This window comes from Podarcis gaigeae (assembly GCF_964106915.1).
Source record: "Podarcis gaigeae genome assembly, chromosome: 6".
Lineage (NCBI taxonomy): Eukaryota > Metazoa > Chordata > Lepidosauria > Squamata > Lacertidae > Podarcis > Podarcis gaigeae.
Genome location: NC_139682.1, coordinates 28,254,963 through 28,275,484, shown reverse-complemented (window position 1 = coordinate 28,275,484; position 20,522 = coordinate 28,254,963). Strand labels below are relative to the sequence as shown.

General features: G+C 45.1%; 1 protein-coding gene across 5 annotated transcripts in view; it reads left to right on the top strand.

Annotated features, from left to right (window-relative positions):
- The first annotated feature begins 287 nt into the window (after positions 1-287).
- TP53INP2 (tumor protein p53 inducible nuclear protein 2) overlaps positions 288-20,522 on the top strand; it is a 36,641-nt gene continuing 16,406 nt past the window's right edge. Inside the window, exons 1-2 of one of the 5 annotated variants that reach the window (XM_083745977.1) lie at positions 288-697; positions 17,593-17,941. In XM_083745977.1, coding sequence (XP_083602103.1) covers positions 17,818-17,941 — 124 coding nt within the window. In that variant the 5' untranslated portion in view covers positions 288-697; positions 17,593-17,817. Of the gene's footprint in view, positions 698-901; positions 1,049-17,592; positions 17,942-20,522 lie in introns of those variants that run through there. The other 4 variants (XM_083745975.1, XM_083745979.1, XM_083745976.1 and 1 more) reach the window with 4 other exon arrangements.

Genomic DNA, 20,522 nt, shown 5'->3' with positions numbered 1-20,522 from the left:
GGACACACTTTCTTCAATCTACCCCAAGTCTTTTCGGGAGGGATGCGTCCTCTTTTTTTCGGCTCCCCGCCCTCCCCCGGCAAATCCCGGGCCCCACTGACCACACGGCACCCAGCAGTGCACAGGATCCTACCTCTACCACAGCCTCACCGCGAGCCCTCCCCGTTTCCCCTCCACGGGTCCCACCGCTCACGTGGAGCGCTAAGAGCTCCCCCCACCGCTGCGCCAAAGCCCCGCCTTCCAGCCGTTGTCCGCCTCCCATTGGCTGCAGAGAGAGGCTGCCGCTCCGGCGGCGGGCGGGCCCCTTTGTGACGCCACGATCAGCTGTTTGAACGTTCTAATTTCTGAGCCGAGATCAACCGGGGATTCAGCAATAACAGAAAAAAATAATACCAAGACTACAGCCAGGGGAGGGAGGGCGTCCGGACGCGAGGGCAGCTGCTTGCAGTTTGCAAATGGTGCATATCTTCTGAGAAGACCTGAGACACCATTCACATCACCACCACCTCCTGCTCTTCCTCCTCCTGCATCCTTTTTTGGGGGGAGGGTCTTTTTTTTATCGTTTCTATTATTGATTTCAATTAAAACTACCTCACAGACTCTGCGTAAAGCTGGTGCTTAATAATAATAATCTTGTGGGTTTTCTTTTTGTGTGTGTGGTGTTGTTTACAAAACAGTTGATGACATTAAAGGCAAGGTAAGTGCTGTTCTACTCCCCCCCTCCGCTCCCCCAATTCCCTTTGCCCAGGGCGGTTGGTTTATTTCCAAACTTGTATTTTTGTGGCGAAAGGGAGCTTGCGAGTTATTTTAATTTTGTTGCTGTCGACGTTTTAAGAGTCCATCCTTTGCATGTAGGGTGTGTATGAGAGAGAGGGACGTTCATCTCAGATATCGATTTCCCTTCTGGTGTGCCATTTGAATTCCCTTTTGTATTTGACAGTCTCTATGCGGCCGGGTGCTTCGCTTTATGTTTCTCAATATGTTGTTATGGACGCGTTGCGATTTCATCCTCTGGTTGGCAGGGAACTCACGAATACATTATATTGAAGTAGGAGACCTTCTAAACCTCAGGAGGGACAGATCTTTGTGTTGAGTTTAGAAGCAGGCTATCTTGACCTCTAGAGTCACCAGGGAGAGAGAGACTGGGGGTCTGGAAGGGGGCGGGCGGCGACGAAGAAAGGCTCCTGTTTACTTCGTCCTTTGCTTCGGCTTGCAAATGAAAAAATGACATATGTGGTGCGTGTATCTATATATCTGTGTATTCTCATCGTAGGTTTTTGAGAGTAAAATATCCCACTTTAAAACCGGACCCCCGAATGTAAGTAATTACAGAATCATTAATGATCATGGTTGCTCTTTTATGATTTTGAAGAGCCTTCGGTAATAAACAAAAGGCTGCGCAAGAGACAGCCAGGAATAATAGGCTGGGGTTCGGGATCTGACTGGTTTGTAACTGACTCTCTTTCTTAGCTTCAAAATGCAGAAAGAGCCTTTTGTCTTGACTGTCTTCGGTTATTAACAACAACCAAATGTTGCAGATATTAATAATACACTGGGAAGGTGATGCGGGTGGGGAGGGAGAGGCGGAGGAGCGGAAAGAAGGCAAAACATCCCCTTGTTTGTGTGGAGCTTGTCTCATTGAGGTCATAACAGGCGAATGGAAAATGTTCATCATAATCAACTGCAGATCAGTGGGGTGGGTTGGCTGCCTGCTTTTTCGCTCAGCTGTTTCCTTGAGAGCAAGCTCTTGTTACCCACTGCAATCCTCCCAGCTACCGCTGCATATGGGCTCCTAATGCAAAATGCGGACTTGATTTGTTGTCCTTGGCGTCACTCCCGCCGGGTGTTTGTTCAAAAATAAAAACGGGAAGAGTTCTGACTTGTGTGTGACTCTTTGCAAGCGAACTACGAACGTGCCTTATTGGATCGCCTCTTGACTTATAGTTTATAAACCGAGCGTGCACTTGTGGATCGGGGTGCGGTGGAGGGCAGGGAAGGCGAGAACCCGCAGCGTCCGGCCTTCTATGGAAATGTATCTCCGCGCCAAGCGCAAAGGGCGAACGGATGCGCTGTTGTGGCGTAACAACAACAAGCTTTCGTGACCTATGCGAGTCCCCCCACTTCGTCAGGCTTGCAGGAGGCAGGATCGGGGCCCGGGTCTCTCCTCTTGACGTAGGTAAAAGGGAACAAAAGGCAGAGCTGTTGAAACGACAAACAAGGCGTCGCGTTTCCTCAACCTGGAGGACCAGTCGCCGCTCTGCGCTCAGTCAGTTTCACGGCCCTGCTTGATTCTTCACATTCCCTTGTCTTTGCCTCTTTTGTTACTTGTTTCTCCACCAGCGGATTAAGATTAAAGGTTGATCTCAACCCCCGCCCCCATTGGCTGCCTGGGATTGGAAGCCTGGGGTGACGTCGCCTTCATTTGCATATGACATTGAGACGTCACCAAGGCCGGCCCTTTCTAATCCTTCCCTCCCGCTCCCCACCCGCGCGTATTGAAGTTGTCCTCTTTTGACCTGCTGTGTGGAAGGCTGCCATATAGTGGAGAGCGCTGAAGTTCGGTGCATTGCATTTCTTTGATAATTCGGTGGGCAGAGGACTGCATGGAGCAATGTCATGTTATTTTGTATTTGCACTGCCGAGCAAGAAGCTCGTAGGGTCGGTGTCACAGCAAATAAAGCACCTAAGGGAAGGATGACGAGGGCTCGGTGTGCCTCTCCTTTGGTCCACTTTACTCATCATCTTTTTTTATAGCTTTGAGTGGTAGTTTGGATTTTGGGCTCATTCAGCATGTTATATTTTAACACACATAATTTAATTGTGGGCGTAGCTGAGAAGAGGAGGGGCAGTAGCTCAGTGGTGGAACATTGGCCTGGCTTGCAGAAGGGCTGTGGCTAAAGCCTCAGCCTCTGAAAGAGATCCCCTGCCTGAAACCTTGGAGAGCTGCTGCCAGTCCGTATAGACAATGCTGAACTAGGTGGACTAGTTGTCTGACTTAATATAAGGCAGCTTCCTGTGTCCATATCTTCCCATTAAAGCAAAATTCTTTACGCACTATTAAAGCAGAATAGCCAAATGTGCAAAAGAATGATGGGTTGCTTGTGGAGAATTCAGGGTGTGAGCCCAACAGAAAATGTGTTGATGTATTTATTATTACATTTATGTCCCACCTTTCCTCCACAGAGCTCAAGGTGTTTTTTCACATCTCCACTTTATCCTCACGACAACCATGTGAGGTAGGGTTAAGCTGAGAGACAGTGACTGGCCCATGGCCATCAAGTGAGCTTCATGGCTAATTCAGGATTTGAACCCTGGTTTTCTAGGCCCTAGTTCAATACTCTAATCATCAAACCACCTAGCCAGCATTTGAAACCATTGTTCATTCCTCCATATTAGTACATGAAAGGCCTTGCTTTGCTATGGAGATTTTTTAAACAGTTAGAGCCCCCTCCATTGTAATTAATGCAGCACACATGCAGTCATGCCCAATAATTTGGTTAGCTTGCTGCTTTTAACATCTGTTCTTTTGGGGGCCTTAGACTAGTGCAGCTTTGGATCACTTGCAAGAGGAGTGATGCTGACACTGACAATATATATGGTAAGGAAGTTTATCACATTCCCTTTTGATGTTCAGCTGGTCTGGTGTCTGTTTTTCACAAGTGATAATTAAACCTGATTTGCAGGGTGACAAAAAGGCCAGAGGCACCAGTGTTGGAGCTGAAGTGCCTGGTCCTTTATTGATTTGTGTGTTAAAGTTGATGGCTGTTGCAATGAAAATGAAGTGTAGTCACCGCTCTGAGTTTTACCCCCTGTAGTCGCATGCTCTAGGGAAAAGATTTAGATGTTCATTTGTATCCATAGGACTACAAGTGACAGACTCCTGCATATCAGCTACTCTGCAGATTAAATGCATAAGCAAACTGCAAAGTTGCAGATACCATATTCATCTATGACCGTTCATTTTACAGCTGTGTGACAGGAAGCTATGATGCAGCTGTGTACACACTCCCATTTACTCTGCATCCAGTGTGCTGCTGCCGTAGGCTTGCGAAATGGTATACAGTCGCAGATGTTAGCTGTATCTGTCCTGTCATTTCTTATTAAACCTGGTTTGTGGGTCCTCAATACCAGGAAAGGGCTATGAGCACTTAGGAAAGGATGCTGTGATTACTAAGACCCAGCATGGGTTCCTCACAAACAAGTCATGCCAGACAAATCTCATTGTTTTCTTTGTTTTTTGACAGAGTTACAGACTTGATGGATTAGGGGAATGCTGTGGACGTAGTGTATCTTGATTTCAGTAAGGTTTTTGACAAAGTCCCTCATGATACTCTTCTGGAGAAGCTGATAAAATGTAGACTGGATGAGGTAACTGTCAGGTGGCTTTGTAGCTGGTTGGCTGACTAAACCCACAGAGTACTCGCTAATGGTTCCTTGTCATCCTGGAGAAAAGTGGGGTGCAGCATACTGCTGCAGAGTTCTGTCCTGGGTCCAGGGTTGTTAAACATTGTTATAAATGACGTGGATGAAAGTATTGAGGGGATGCTAATCAAATTTGCAGGTGACATGAGACTGGGAGGTGTACCCATGCCACTGAAGACAGAATTGGGATTCAATATGACCTTAACGTATTGGAGAACTGGCTATAAACCAGCAAAATGAATTTCAATAGGGGCAAATGTAAGGTTCTGCACTTAGGCATGAAGAACCAGCTGTACAAATATAAGATGGGGAACATCCGGATTGCCAGTTGTACATGTGAAAAGGATCTGGGGGTCTTATAGACTATAAGCTTAACATAAGTCAACAGTGTGGCATTAACAGAAACCTTATACCCTGGTGCTCTGGATCATAGAGTCACAAAGAGTCGGACATGACTTAACGACTAAACAACAAGAAGTGCCCCAATCAAGGGAAGTAATAGTTCTGCTCTAATTCTGTCTTGGTCAGAGCACACCTGGAGTACTGTGTCCACTTCTGTGCACTACAATTTAAGAAGGATATTGACAATATGGAAGGTGTGAAGAGGAGGGCAAACAAGATGATCAAGGATCTGGAAACCCATCCTTATGAGCAATGGTTGAGGGAGCTGGGTATGTTTAGCCTGGAAAGGAGGAGACTGAGAGGAGATATGATAGCCATCTTCAGATATCTAAAGGGCTGTCACATGGAGAATGGAGCTAGCTTATTTTCTCCTGCTCTGGAGGATAGGACCTGAATCAATGATTCAAGTTACAAGAAAGGAGATTCCAAATAAATAACAGTAAGAACTTTCTGACAGTAAGTGCTATTTGACAGAGACTTCCATGAGAGGTGGTGGACTCTCCTTCCTTGAAGGCTTTTATGCAGGGGTTAGATGGCCATCTCTCATGTATGACCCAGTTGAGATTCCTGCATTGTGGTCCCTTACAACTCTACAGTTTTATGAGTCTATAATTCTATGAAACATTGAGGTTTGGTGAATTTCCCTCTAATCCAGCTTCCATCTGTATGAGTACACAGCCACTGTCCTTGAAGGTTATGGGGTAAGCCCACTGCATTAAGAAATGGGAGTTTTTGTGCCTTTATGCATTCTGAAGTTTGGGGTGAAGATTGTGCAATCTAATACTAAACTGTGACACATTAAATCTGCAGTATAAACACCAGTGTGACAGATGAAGCTTCCACCCTCCCAACCACAATGGCCATCCCCTCTTGAGTAGGAGGTGATGAAGATAGCAATTCTCAAGCATCATAAGCACATATTGCCATTCTACAGTGTCATGATGACAGTGGAGGCATTCTTAGATCTATTTTGGAATGTTTTCCTTGGCGAGTCTTGGCATTTGGCTCCAAAGAATTTGGAAAGGGTTTATTTTGGGGGAGCAACGTCTTGATTCTAAATAGGTATTTGCAAAGCTCGTAACAGTTCTGGAAGTCCTGTCCCTGTTAATTACAAAAACAAGAGCAGCCCACTCCTTCCTGCCTATTTTGTAATGTTCTTGTGCTTCATTGGTCTTGGTTTCAATTGTGCTTTCTCCCTCCCTCCCTCCTGGTCTTACCTAACAGGGTTATTATGGAGAGCCAGTGATTCACAAAAGAAGGATAACAATATATGCCAGGTTGAGAGGAAGGAGAATAGCTCATTTTCTTTCTGGTTTTAGTTTCCTTTTGCCAAACAAAAACCTCTCCGGAGTTCACTTGGAATTATCAAAATAATGTGCAGCCACCTGACATCATGAAAGCAGTCTCACTATATGCAGAAGATAACTGAAAAAAATATCCAGTTTCCAGGAAGGAGAAATACATAAGAAGCTAACAAGAGCTTGCTGGATCAGGCCAGTGGCCCATCTAGTCCAGCATCCTGTTCCCACAGTGGCCACACGGATATCTGGGGGATCCCTGCTGCCACATCCACTACCTCCTCACCAAACCCCCAGAATTTTTTTAATAGACTGGTGCCATATTTTAATCCTGGCGCTGGAGGATCAAAATCACACTTGAGTGTGATCTGCTCTCCTTTGGGACTAAACCGATATCTCATAAAGGTTAACATTTGACTTTCAAATTTAACATTTGACTTTCAAACATATTGGTCAAAGCACTGATATTCATTTGGGCATGCAGTTTCATCTTATTTTTGCAGTTATGCTACACACAGACATATATATGTGTATATATGTACACACACACACTATAAATATGGCAAATGGATAAACCATAAGCCAATGGCACAACCTTCTAAGGCCTTGAAGAGCATCCCATTGGCACTGACAGCAAGTAATTATGTTGCAATTCCATTGGGGTAGAGAAGGAAAAAGCACTCAGTACCCGACTGGACTCAGAATTCAAATACCTTGTCCTGTCAACACAAGGATTTTGGCTTGTACTCCCCACCCAGTTTGCGTGCACCCATTTCCCCCTCCCCAAATCTGCTCCAGATGGTTAGGGAAACTCCCAGAACAGATTTAGGGAGCACTGAAAGGCAGGAGATGGGAAGAGCATTATGCTGTGCAAACAAAAATCCTTGCCTTAGCACTATGCTGGATTCAGGATCCAGAGAATCTCAGATTTTTTGTTTTGGTTTTCATCTTCTTCACCTTCTTCAAGTTCCTAGCCCTCATGGCTTTGAATGTATGTTTGAACATATGTAGGAGGTGTTTATTGACAGTCAGGAGTTTTGCTGAACAAGATTTCCAAAGGATGGAGGCCAGGCTTCAGCATAGCTGAAGCATAGCTCTTCACCCATTTCCTAAATTATGCAATATAGCAAAATTTGAAAATAAAACTTATTTTGGCAAGAATTATACAAATTACCTTGCTTTGTATCAGTTACCTAGTATACATCTTTATGTTGCATATTATATTATATACAGTATAATAATTTCATACATTATAATAATTGCTATATTATATATAGTATATTAATGATTCATTATTTATGTGTTTGTTTTTCTTTGTGAACAGAATGAACAATTAACATTATCCTCTTTTCTTCTCAGTCACAGGGCAGTGTGTACTTCGTCATAACTTTTTTTTTTTTGAAACTTTATCTGCCCAGGCAATCTAAACCTATACACACATAGAAATTCTGAAATGTATAATTTTTATGCAGTTCAGCCTTTCGGGTGCAGAATTTAGGTTCCTTAGGCAGTTCCCTCCCCCCAAAAAATACTGTATTATTGCAAAGTACACACAGTCCTGGTAACAAGAAGAAAGATGATGTTAATGGTGTGTGTTTATTTTCCCTTTGTGAAAACATGAACAGTTACCATCCAGTGCAAAGGGTGTGCAAAAATGCAATCCCTGTGCATTGTAAGACAGAGTAAGGAAATTATTATTAACTAGGGCTAAGGTAGATTCCATCTATGCCAATAGAATCTCAAGCTTCCTTCTCAGTACATTTCCGAGCACAATTCAAAGTGTTGGTGCTAAGCTAGATTCCATCTATGCCAATAGCATCTCAAGCTTCCTTCCCAGTACATTTCCGAGCACAATTCAAAGTGTTGGTGCTGACCTTTAAAGCCCTAAACGGCCTCGGCCCAGTATACCTGAAGGAGCGTGTCCACCCTAATCATTCAGCCTGGACACTGAGGTCCAGCTCCAAGGGCCTTCTGGTAGTTCCCTCACTGCGAGAAGTGAGGTTACAGGGAACCAGGCAGAGGGCCTTCTCGGTAGTGGTGCCAACCCTGTGGAATGCCCTCCCATCAAATGTCAAAGAAATAAACAACTTGCTGCCTTTTAGAAGACATCTGAAGGCAGCCCTGTTTAGGGAAGTTTTTAATGTTTGGCGTTTTATTGTGCTTTTAATATTCTGTTGGGAACAGCCCATAGTGGCTGGGGAAACCCAGCCAGATGGGCGGGGTATTATTATTATTAACAACAACAACAACTTTTTGATAGGAAACACCAGCTGATATTGCATTCTCACCACCCTTTGCATATTGTAGCATTTCCCAAATTACTGTAACCGGGACATGCACAGCCCCAGTTAAAACAGGAGGCACACTTCAGTCTTGGATCTAAAAAGGTTTGCTTTTAGAATACATAAGAATAAAAATTACCTACCCTTTAGGGATGTTACCTACCCTTTAGGGAAAAATTACCTACCCTTTAGGGAGTTTTGGGCCTCTAGGTGTTCTAGGTTCCCATCATCCCTGTCTATTGACCCATGAGGATTAACTCTTATTACAAGAGATGTCCCTGAATGTTCTTCCCCCAGCAGAGGCTGTGTGGAAATCTTCCAGTTAAACACTGGGAGAAAGAGCCCTCTGATAGCTGTTCATCAGAAGAACAGAGTACCTCACTGTGCCTTAGCAGTTTCTCCTATGCATTGTTTGGGAATGACCACCCTGTGGCAAGAAGCTGAGATTACCAGGAGTCTTTGTCGGTGAATGGAGAGGGGCAGTTGCACACAGAAGGTTGATTCCCCCAGCAGAGCTTGGTGGCACCAGCCATCTCTTCCTTTGTGCTGGAGGAGGGGGTTGGAAAGGCCTTTGTCGCCTGAAAGTGTAATCCCCTCTCACTGTGAGCAGATGGCCCCTGCTAGGCTTACTGGCATACAGTCTGAGCTGCATCATGTCACTTTCTTATTTATACGAAGGTGGGGGGGGGGGGAGAAGTGGGGGCAGGGAGGTCATTCAGTTACCCCCTATTTCCCACATTATGCTGGGCCAAACTGCTGCAGAACTGGGTCACATCAAGACACACAGGATACAACATCCCAGCATGCTTGCTTTGCTCAGTAGTGAGTACCTCCTCAAGTCCCACTGCAATTTCTTTCTCCCCCGGTCACATTTCCTACTTTTCTGTCAGTTCCCAAAGCAAGTAAGGCTTGCCAACTCCCACTGTTTAAAAGGTATTACTGAGATATTCAAGGGAGATCTGGCATAACGCAATGGTTATAGCAGCAATTCTGTGCACGCTTAATTATTTTCAAGAATAAGGGAGCTTCTGATCCGTGTTCAAGCCAGCCAGTGATATCTGCCTCTCCTCATCCCTTGCCCCACTGGGATATTCTGTTCCATTCCAGTCTCCCTCTCCAACCCCAATGCTCACAAGATAGGACAGGGTGCCGCCACTGAGAAGACCCTTGCTCCACTGACCACCCACCTTTCTGGAGGTGGCAAGGGCACCCAAAGGAAAGCCTTACTTGGTGTTTTCAATACATGGGGAGGTTAATATACATTAGGGAGCAGGGCTGCTCTAAATATGGCTAGGAGGGATAAGTCACTTAGTGCCTATAAACGCCAAACATTATTCTTGCTTTAAAAGCTTTGGTTAATAAAATCAATAGAACTACTAGCCTTCTGTGTGTTTATAGAAGGGCTTTAAAGATGGGTCAGAGTGGTGCAGATTCTGTTCACAGTTCAGTCATTTAGGAGGATGTTGTGAAAAAAGAGCTGGTGAAATTTCAGGGCTATGTTACTGGACATTTCATGATGTAATCCTGTGAACTTCTGCTATGGGCATCTGCCATCATATTTACTACTCTGAAAGTCAGCTTGGATTATTGATGGCTTTTAGTGCCTTTTCTGTGAAGGGTATTAGCCACAAAGGTAAGAAACAGGAAAAGAATTTATTAGTAGTGCACCTTTCATGGACTTACACCAAACATTGGGCACACGTCTTTAGCAGGGATAGCTCATTAGGTAGAGCGTGAAACTATTAAACTCAGGGTTTATGGGTTTGAGCCCCACATTGGGCAAAAAATTCCTAATGAATAAATATAGATGCAAATTTAGAAATAATGTCTATAATTTAAATAGGAATTCAGTGCATCTTCCCATTGTTGGGGATGGGGGAGAAATTTGATTCAGTTCACATTTAAAGCCAAATTTATCAAATTGAATTTTTGATTCAATTTTGATGGTCTGAGAACCGAAACATAGCCATCCTTTAAAAATTGCATTTATCTGAATTTTGTGATACAGTTCTCTAAGTGACCAATGTTTACAAAAAATGCCTATATTAGGTAAAAGTGTGCATAAAAATGAATATATATGTGTGAACATAACATAATGCATTTTGTTAGGAGAAATTGCTTGCAAAAAAATGTATACATTAGTCAAAACGGTATACAAAAATGTTTTCATCTAGAGAAATTTGCACTAAAATAACTAAGAATTTTCACGAGGATTTTTAAGAAAACAAATAAAAATTTCAAATTGCTGCAGAAACATGGAGAAACAAGTTTAAGATTGGAACCCTGAGGAACTGAGAGGATGGCAATGGTCAGATTCTTCCACCCTTAACCATAATGGAGAAGGCTTTGTGAACAGGTGATCTGTGTACCAGCAGCTCAAGAGCTGTTGATGGGCAGCTTCAGCGGCCCTGCTCTCCCTCTTTACAGTTCTGTTTATTTAAACCACACTTGGACTAAACTTGGAGGGCACCTGCAAATAGAGGACTCCCCTCTGTAAGGTAGGACATGCGGGCTCTCTTTCGCACTCTCTCTGAATCATGCCCACAGCATGTGGCTATTCTGGTGGTTCTGAGTCAGTGAAATCTGGGCCTCTGTATTCTGTTTATCGAGCAGTTCAATGAGACTAATGGTTTCTTACTTCATTACACCCCCTGCCAGGTGCCTAGTTCTATAACTGAAGTTACCCCTGCGGTGTTATGCCTTGCAGGGTTGGTGTCTCACCCACTGTATAAATGAGTTAATCGGATAACTAGATCAAATAACATACATTCATACTAATCTGATCTCACCCATGAAATTCAAGAGGTCCTGCAGATTTACACTCTGGCTAGTGTAAAACAAAGCAATGGCCTGTGTGGTGAGAAACAGATAGAAATTTTGTTCATTTCATTTTCTGCCAAGAACGGCAGAGCAGACCATGTTTTTTAGCTCAATAGTAGGAATTGATTTATATAAACTCTTTGATAATTCAAATATTGTGGTTGTGTAAAAATGTATATAATGAAAGGTTGCCAAACACAGATGGTATGGCACACTGTATATTTAATTCAAATGTAAAGCACCTTTGTGACACTTGGGCTTCTCCCACACTAACTTTGAACAGACAGAGAATAAGGCAGTGTGGGCCGCACAACTTGATTTTCCACTAGGAAGTGGATGATGTAGAGATGTGTTTGGTCCATACTGTAGCCTTTCTGAATTGTGGATTGTACTGTGGGAGGTGAAGAAAGAGCTGAAAGATGATGCTGAAATTCGTGATGGGATGGGAGGAGAGATGACTGTGGCCTCTCCAGTTTCAACCAATGCAACTCTTTTTGCCCCCTGAGAAGCTCTTGAAAAAGTATTTGAATAAGTAGATGCTAGGCTCTTTGGTTTCAACAAAGGAAGTGTCAGAATATTCCAATAGAGGATTATTCAGGGATGGAATCTTGTTTACCCATTTTACCCAGAGTGCACAATGCACATGCAACACATCCACTGCAAAAGGCATGGGGGCATGTCTTGATTTCGGTGGTCTTCCCCCCCCCCCAAATCTGATTAGGGAGGTTTGTGATACCATGCAAAATCATTTTGTGCACACAGTGCATTATTTGATAATTAAGACTATGACAGGCCAATCCAGGGATGAGGAAAAGTTGAGGTGTGCAACAAACAATGCATAGGCAGGAAAAAGAATACATACTGAGCATCAGGATCTTTGCAAGTGAGTGAAATACTCCCCCCCCCCCCAAAAAAAAGTTAGGATATAACCCATATAATTTGTAAAACTGGAATCCTATATATCAAAGGTACAGAACCTTAGGCCACATGCACACCAAACTGGATGGATCAGTTTTGATCCAGCAACATCTCTGATAGCTAGTGGCTTCAGGATATAAAGCAAACCTCCACCAATTTGGCATCCTTCCTCCGGAAGCTTTGGATTACACCCCCCCCCCATCAGTCCCAGGAAGCATGGCCAATGGTCTGGCATGATGGTGTTGTTTCCCAAAAGTTCTTGGAGGGAAAGCCAATTCTTCCATCTCTCATGATCAGGCAGCCTCTCATTACTTTGCAGAGATTACATTTCCCCCAGATGAACATCCCGCCCCCCTTAAAGATCCTTTCCCTTCTTGTTTCTGTGATAAGGGAATGGCAAGATACAGGCAATGTCTTATCATGGGCAGACCTGCCAGCTGGAAGCCCCCCAAATATTCCCTGTGCTCTCTGGATGAACTGCTGTCTCCCCGACCCCCACCTCCTGTGTATTTTCCATCTGCATTGCTCACATTTCCTGTTCTCAGCTGTCTCAGTTCTTTGCAACATGAACATACAATCCCCTCCCACTCCCTCCCCCGGCCCCATACAATCCTCTTTTCAATGTCACTAATGTGACTGAATTTCAGGATGGATGTGCTGATTGGTTGAAAGGCAGAAAATCCATCATTGTCCCCCCTAAGAGCACAGCTGAGCTTGTTTGTGAAGGACTCTGCTCAAGGCTGGAGCCGAGTGGGCTTTGAAAGAGCCCAGAGCATTGCAAGGCTCACATTAGATCCCACCATTTATTTATTTACCGGTATTTTAAGTCCCCTTGCTGGTTTTCACATAGTTCTATCAGTAATTCTGTCACAAGGTGGATTACAGACAGAAAACGCAGTACTACAATGAGAATTATAAAAAGATCAGATTCATTCATTCATTCATTGCATTTATATCCTATCTTTTTCTCCAAGGAGCTCAAGGTGCCATACATGCCTCTGCCCCTCCTAATTTAATTCTTACAACAATCCTGTGAGGTGGGTTAGGCGGAGAGGCAGTGACTAGTTCAAGGTCACTCAGTGAGCTTCATGGTTGAGTGGGGATCTTAACTCTGGTTTCCCCAGGCCTAAAACAGCACTCTAACCACTGGACCACACTGGCTCTTATACCAGTAAGAACCATTTGGCAAAGACTCTCAGGTGTGATACTTTATTTAAATGTTGTTGATGGAACGTTCTGGTGGACTCAAAAGCTTGCTTGTCATTTTGCAGCGTTTTGGTTGGTCATAATAAAGTGGCTTCAAAAATTTTACACACCACAATTTAATCCTTAGCCATTTGTGCAAATGTAACCTATCCCTTCCTCTTCTTAGTTTATTTGGTGGGTTCTGTTGGGGGGAAGATCTTATTTATTTGGCATGCAAGAGACTGGCAGATATTAACAGCAGCAGCACTGCTGTGAAATAAATGGTGTGCTTCATCCCTGCCTGTCCCTGCCCCACCTCACCAGAGCTGCTATCTTAGCTTAGTGACAGATAAGACACTGTTGCTTACCAGAAGGAAAAGGGAGAGAGAACGAGGTGGTGAGGATGTCAGCATGGTGCAAACACACCAGCAGTGCCACTAGATTGGCTCCGCCAGTGCATTTACACTGTGCTGACCTCCTCACTGCCTTCCCCTCCTCATCCTGAAAGATGAAGTGACCCACCTGCTGGGAAGCTGGAATAGCAGCTCTGCTCTACCCCATGAGCCACTTCCAGTGGGATCTACTTTGTTTCTAATTAGACCCCCAAGATTCACTGAGAGAGTGCCTGGTGCAAAAGACATACATTAAATAATTCTGAGTCCAGGACTTTGTTTTGAGTACTGGAACCGAACAGAGCTCACAGTCCTTCCACCCAAACACCCTTTCCAGTTTACCCCCAATCTTTCTTCATTTCAAGTAGTATAATTTCAGGTGGAGAGGGATGATTCTGTTGTTGTCAAACAATTCATAAACATAATTCCTTGCACATCTACTGCAAATGATTAGAGATTGACCAGCAGGTCCCAATGTAACAGAAGTTCACCACTGCAAAAGGCAATGAGCTCAAGCAAATTCCATTGAAATAAGTCAGACACATTTCTAAGGAAACAAATACAGTCCCAGCTATATGCTGTGTATGAATGCCAACTTACTTGTCTCACAGATCTCTGAGATAAACTACCCTACCAGGCTTCTCCTGTGCTGCCTGCCATGCCTACAGGGTCCATCCATTGGTGCCAAGTTGTATATGTGTTTGCTGCCATCATAATGGCTTCCACTGCAGCTCCCTGCCTAGGTAATTGCAGCAAGCCATCACTGTCGTGTGTAGGCCCCAAAAGGCATTGAACTAAAGGCTCTGGATAGGAAAGGGGTCATTATGAAGGAGGAAGGAGCAACCATCTGCCTTTGAGCCAAATCATAGTCCTTTGCAAATCCAATTGGACAGAATCAGTGGGATGTGGCGAGATAACTTCTATAGTTAGGCAGAGGGGATGGAGGAAAACCAGGAGAAAAAGGCATCAGTTCAATAAGATGTGGGGCAAGTATTAACCTATTTGGAAAGCTGTCAGGATGTATTGACACTTCTGGCTGGGAAATCACATTCCACCAGCTGTGTTTTCCCTGGATTGACGTTTGCTCTGATTTAGCACTAAAGAGTGGGGGTTTTCCTGGGAAAAGTGTGGGGTAAGGGCAAGGGTACAACTAGTGCCTCTGAACTTCATTTGCTGGGGAACATGAGTGTGGAGAGTGCTGATGTGTTCAAGTGCTGTTTGTGGGCTTCCAATATCTATCTGGTTGGCTGCTGTGAGAACAGGACAATGAGCTATATGGGTCTTTGGCCTGATCCAACAGAGCATTTATGTTCTTTGATATGCAGGGAAAGGAACCGTATAGCATAATGGAGTAAGTAGGTTCATCCCTGAAGTCCCTAATTGAAAGCTTTCCTGGGCACATAAGAAAGCCTTAAGGCTAGCCTCCATGGGCAACTGAGTTGGGGAAAGATAATGTGATATAGTAGGGTTCTGAATTCAAATCACTGCTCGGCCACTCGCTCTCTTCTAGTCTAACGTACGTCACAGGATTGTTGTGACAACAACATAGGAGCACTTTGTTCCTCCATGAAAATGCTGTTTTCTATGGTCTTGAGACTACCAGCAGATCCCTCATGGGGTGGTTGCATGTCAGATTGATTTGCTATAGCCCTGCCCACGGGTCTGACCAGACAGCGCTTTGTAATAAGTGGGTGCAGTTATTAGTGATGCATTGTGCTGATTAAATAGGCTGCGCTGATTAATGGAAGCCCTTTGCTGTAGGAACAGATGGAAGCTGAGCAGATAAAGGCAAAGTGATAGGAAGGAATTTCTCTGACAAACAAATCCAAATGTTCCCTCTTCTAAAGGATTCTTGGAGATCCGATCCATCACAGTCTAAGATCCCAAAAGAAAAACTGGATCTTGATGTCTCTCCTCTGGTTCTGGATGAACGTGCTGCCAGTTTTCAAATACTTAAAAAGACAAAAGGGTGGAATCTACACACATATAAAAAACGGTGTGAAAATGCTTTTTTGAAAAAAAAGTTTTGAAAAATACATTGAATTTGGCAAAGCTCACTGTTGCCATCTAGTGTCACATTTGTATGTTGCACTTTACAGCACATTTAAAACGTTTTATTTGCAGCTGTATAGCTGAGTCCAAGAAAGCAAGCTATTTACCTCATTCACTGAGTTTTGACAAGTTCAGAGCCAGCATAGCACAGGGTTTAAGAATATTGGATAGTATTCCGCAACATGCGCTTGGCACAATGATAGTGTACTGGGCGGTGCATTTATTCTGCTTTATTAACAGTCCTTCTGATGCTTCTTAATGCTACCAGTTATGCTGTCCAGATGGACTATACTGCAGCAAAAGCAAGCCATGAAAACCAGAGCATTTGTTCTTGGGGTGGGGTATGGGTTGTCCTCCTTTAGTTGTGCTATAGCCCCTACAGCAATAATGTGGTGGATTTGAAGAAGCATCACAGAACAAACCAAAGCTAGGCTGAGGGGAGCTGACTGGCCCAAGACCACCCAGTGAGCTTCATGGCTGAGTGGAGATCTGAACCATAGTCTCCCAGGGCCTAATTCAGCACTCTTAACAGCTACACCACACTGGCTCTCCTATAGCTCGTATGGCTCTCGTACAGCTACTCCCATGGCATCAAGAGCACAAATCCTCATGACTGTGCAATGAAAAGGAAGACTGAAGGGCATCTTTAGTTACAAGCTGAATTACAGTGGAGCAAGGGAATGGCAGTGTTGTGCCAAATGCTTTAGAAGAATGGTGGGCTTTGGGGAAGGATTTAAAGAAAGGGAAAGAGCATCACAGAGGTGTTCAGGGATGCTATATCATGGGGGCAGCAAGGGAGGAAGTGCAAAGTCTTTGGAGGGAGCAAGAAACCTCCTAAGATGGTGAGGGATGGAAGAGCTGGAGGAACAAAGATCTTAGGCAGGGATATATCTGAATATAAATGAACCATGCCACCTATCTCCCACTGCTGTGGTCAGGGGGAATATGGAAAGGGGCAGTTGTCTGAGCTGTGACAGGCACACACAGAAACTCACACAATGGTGATCTACTTTTCCTTACAGTATTCCAGACTGGTGCTTAGCACATGCACCACAAGGCTTAGGGCAGGGGTCGACAAAGTTTTTGTGGCTTGGGCCGGTTCACGGTCCCACAGATGCCACGGTGGGCTGGAGTGCACGCGCATGCATGCGCAAATGCCATTTCCTGTGCTCTTTCTGGCGCAGAGGAGGCGTGCGGAGCTTCCTGCAGCCAATGGGAAGCTGGCCAGTGTTGCGGAAGGCAGTCCCCACTCTGTTCTGCTCTGGTTTAGCGTGGCACACGGGAGCCGACATAGTAGGTGATGGGGGTCCATGGGCTGGTTAAATTTTTCCCAAGGGCCACTTGTGGCCCATGGGCCTTAGCTTGCTGACCCCTGCCTTAGAGCCTCCTTCGCCCACCTGGTGCCCCCCCAGCTAGCTGGGGCTGGTGGGAGTTGGCATCCAAAACATCTGCAGGGCTCCAGGTTGGCATAAGAGAAGCCACACTTGTTTTCTTCCCCATGTGAGGGGAAGTAGGTTAACCATAATCAAAGAGAACAGGCTACTCCTTGCCTGGGGCACCCATAGGGTGAGAGAACTCAACTCAGCTGTCTTGCGAGGTGTTTATTTCTATAGTAAAAGTGAGGAAGGCCCATCAGGCAGCCCAGTGGGAATGCAGTTGAGAAGGCACTATGTGTAGGAGGCAGAATAAAGGGAAATGGCCATGATGAATTGGGATGACGGTTCATGCAAGGGTTCCCTTCTCACCCTTCCTCCGGGCCATCTGAGTTCCTCGTGATTCCATCAGTGTTTGGCCTGAATGAATTTTCCCTTTCTTTGGCAGGCCTTTGCACTGAAGCCAAGTGAAGAACCTTATGATTGCACTATCTACGTAACTCAACTCAGATAAGACTCCGCTTAGGAAAACAAGCAGCTCCCGCCCTTGGCAAGGAATCCGTCCACCCAACACTCCCCAACTCGTGCTCCTGCCTCCACACCAGCTTCCACACGCTCAAGCCAGCGCCTACAAACTCATTCCCAAGTCCACCTCCGAAATAATTCTCCAGCCATGTTCCAGCGCTTCACCAGCCTCTTCTTCAGTGACACCAGTGCACCTGAGGACCTTGAGGAACCTAAGCCGTTTGTCTCTAAAGAAGAAGAAGAAGATGGGTGGCTCATTATTGATCTTCCAGGTGAGAAATATGAGAGGGAATGATCAGGGTCAACCCAGAACGGGTGCTGGGGCGGGGCACTTCTGGCCCTCCAGATGTTGCTGAACTTCAACTACCATCATCCCTGGCCGTTGGCCATGCTTGCTGGGGCTGATGAGAGTTATATAGTTCAGCAACATCTAGAGCAGGGTTTCCCCAACCTTGGGTCTCCAGCTGTTTTGGGACTTCAATTCCCATCATCCCTGGCCACTTTGTCCTGCTATCTAGGGAAGATGGGAGGTGTAGTCCAAAACAACTAGACACCCTGGTCTAGAGGGCCAATGGTTCCCTATCCCTGACTTAAGAGCCATAACTCTCAAACTGGAGAATTGAGGAGTTGTGGTTTGTTGCTACTAGATTATAGAGCTCCTTCCTGAGGGCTAGCAGCTCAGCTTTCTTCAACAATAAGCAGTTGTTTCTGTGGGAAGAGTGTGGAGGATCTGAAGCTCAGTCTGGACAAGATTTGCCTGTGGGGCAGCACTGGCCAGGAAGGGGTAGAAAGAGGCCACCAGTCCTGAGCAGGAGCTGTGGGGAGCCTCCAGGCCCCTATTGGTAGGCGCCATGAGGGAGCCATGGAAAGAGGCTGTGGCTGGGGTCAGTACCATTTAGGTGTGTGGTTGCTTAGTGGCTAGAGTCCTCCCCAAACAAGTTTTTAAGTCTGTCCCAGCCTCCCTCTTTGCAGCTTACCATTTGTGTTTGCATTTTTCCAATCCTCTCCCACAAAATAGTACTGGGTGGTATTCAACTATGTTTAACTCAGAGTAGACCCACTGAAATTAATGGGCCAAGCTTAGTCATGTTCACTACTTTAAATGGGTGTACTCTGAGTAAAGCTTAGCTGACTGCCACCCCTAACTCGTACTCTGTCTTCTTCCTTCCCCTGTTTCTTATTGTCTCACACCCACATAGTCTCTGCTTCTTCAAACCTTCAACGCTGAGCACTAAAACTAGAACTCAGCTGCAAGCTGAGCTACCCTTGGCCTTGGTAGTGTTTCCCAAAATTCAGATCAGTTTAAGAGGTTGCAAAGGGTAGATTAAGAGGTTCCACAAAAGGCAGAACTTTCTAAGTAGTTTTGGTTCTCTAGGTTTTGGAATAAAAGGTGTTACTGTGCCCTCCTTGGATCAGGGGATAACTGAAAAATTTCTAAACACACACACACGATGAGAAGGTCATGTGGCTAACTACAGCTGGAGACCAAATTCTGGACTGCATGGCCCTTTGCTATGGCCTAGCAAGGTGAATGTATCCTCATTTTGGCTACACTACCTAGGGTGGCAGGTGCTTCTGTTCTGCCTGGAAGTCACAGCTACCTGCAGATGCTGGAGTGTCTCACAAACCTGGTTCTGAATAAGGCACTCAGGTGTATAGTGCCACTTTTCAACCAAGCTAGAACTCTTGTAGCTCTATGAGTCAGTTATCTTGCCTGTTGCCTGTCTTTTCCTGCTCCGGTGATGTGGCAGCCCAGCTGCCTGTCCTTCTTCTCCAACTATCCTGGCCTTATTGGTTGCATGATACAGCAGCAAACAAGGGAAGGAAAGCAGGCATCTGGGCAGTTGCTTTTCCCTTGGGCTCATCTTATGCAACAAACACAAAACTCCCTAGCTGGCTATTCTTGACTTATCCTGTTCCCAACTTAGCATGTATTTCTCTCTCAGTGCTGAGCCCGTTCTATATGCCTAAAATGGAAGCAGAGAGAAAGAATGAGTTAAGGGTTGGCAGCCAAGTGCAGCCAGCAGATTAGCTCTGCCTTTTGCAGGCAGATCCAGGCTCCAGGGCGGATCTCAGCTGGCGAGTGAGCTACCTCCTTGCTCATCACAGAACAATTGTGATAGAGGCTATCCTTGCCATTAGGGAGCCTTGGCTTTAGGCTGGCTATAATTTTGCTCTGATCTTGTGTTCAGGATTCAGTTGTGCCATTGTTCCTAATCCATTTCCCAGTCCTGGCAATAGCAGCACTTGCAAGAGCTTCACACAGCAAATGCCCTGGCCTTCCAATGAATGGGCTGGCACCAATGAATGAATCCACCAGGCTGATTTCATAAAATCTGAAAGCATCATGTCGTCTTTCTTGAAGTCAAACTGCAGTCAGCATTTTTATTTTTGAGCACACGATTTATGCTTAAAAAAAGCCACAAGTACTTGTTATTTGGTGATGGAATAGCTGGAGACATTTTTTTCCTAGCGGCTAAAAGTATTTCTCTCTCTCTGTCCTTCCTTCTTTTTAAGTGATGAGGTCTATTTATAAGCATCATCTACCTTGATTGAATGCAGCCTGGCTGTAGTTCTTTATTGATTCCTTAATACAGTGGAACCTTGGGTTACCTACTGTCCTCCTTACGAACGCTTCAGGTAATGAGCTCCACTAACCTGGAAGTAGATGCTCCTGGTTGCGAACTCTGCCCTGGGATGCGACGTGTCACGTGCCGGCGACACAGCAGCAGCGGGAGGCCACATTAGCGAAAGCGTGCCTCATGTTAAGAATGGTTTTGGGTTAAGAACGGACCTCTGGAATGAATTAAGTTCGTAACCGGAGGTACCACTTTATATAAACAAAATACACAG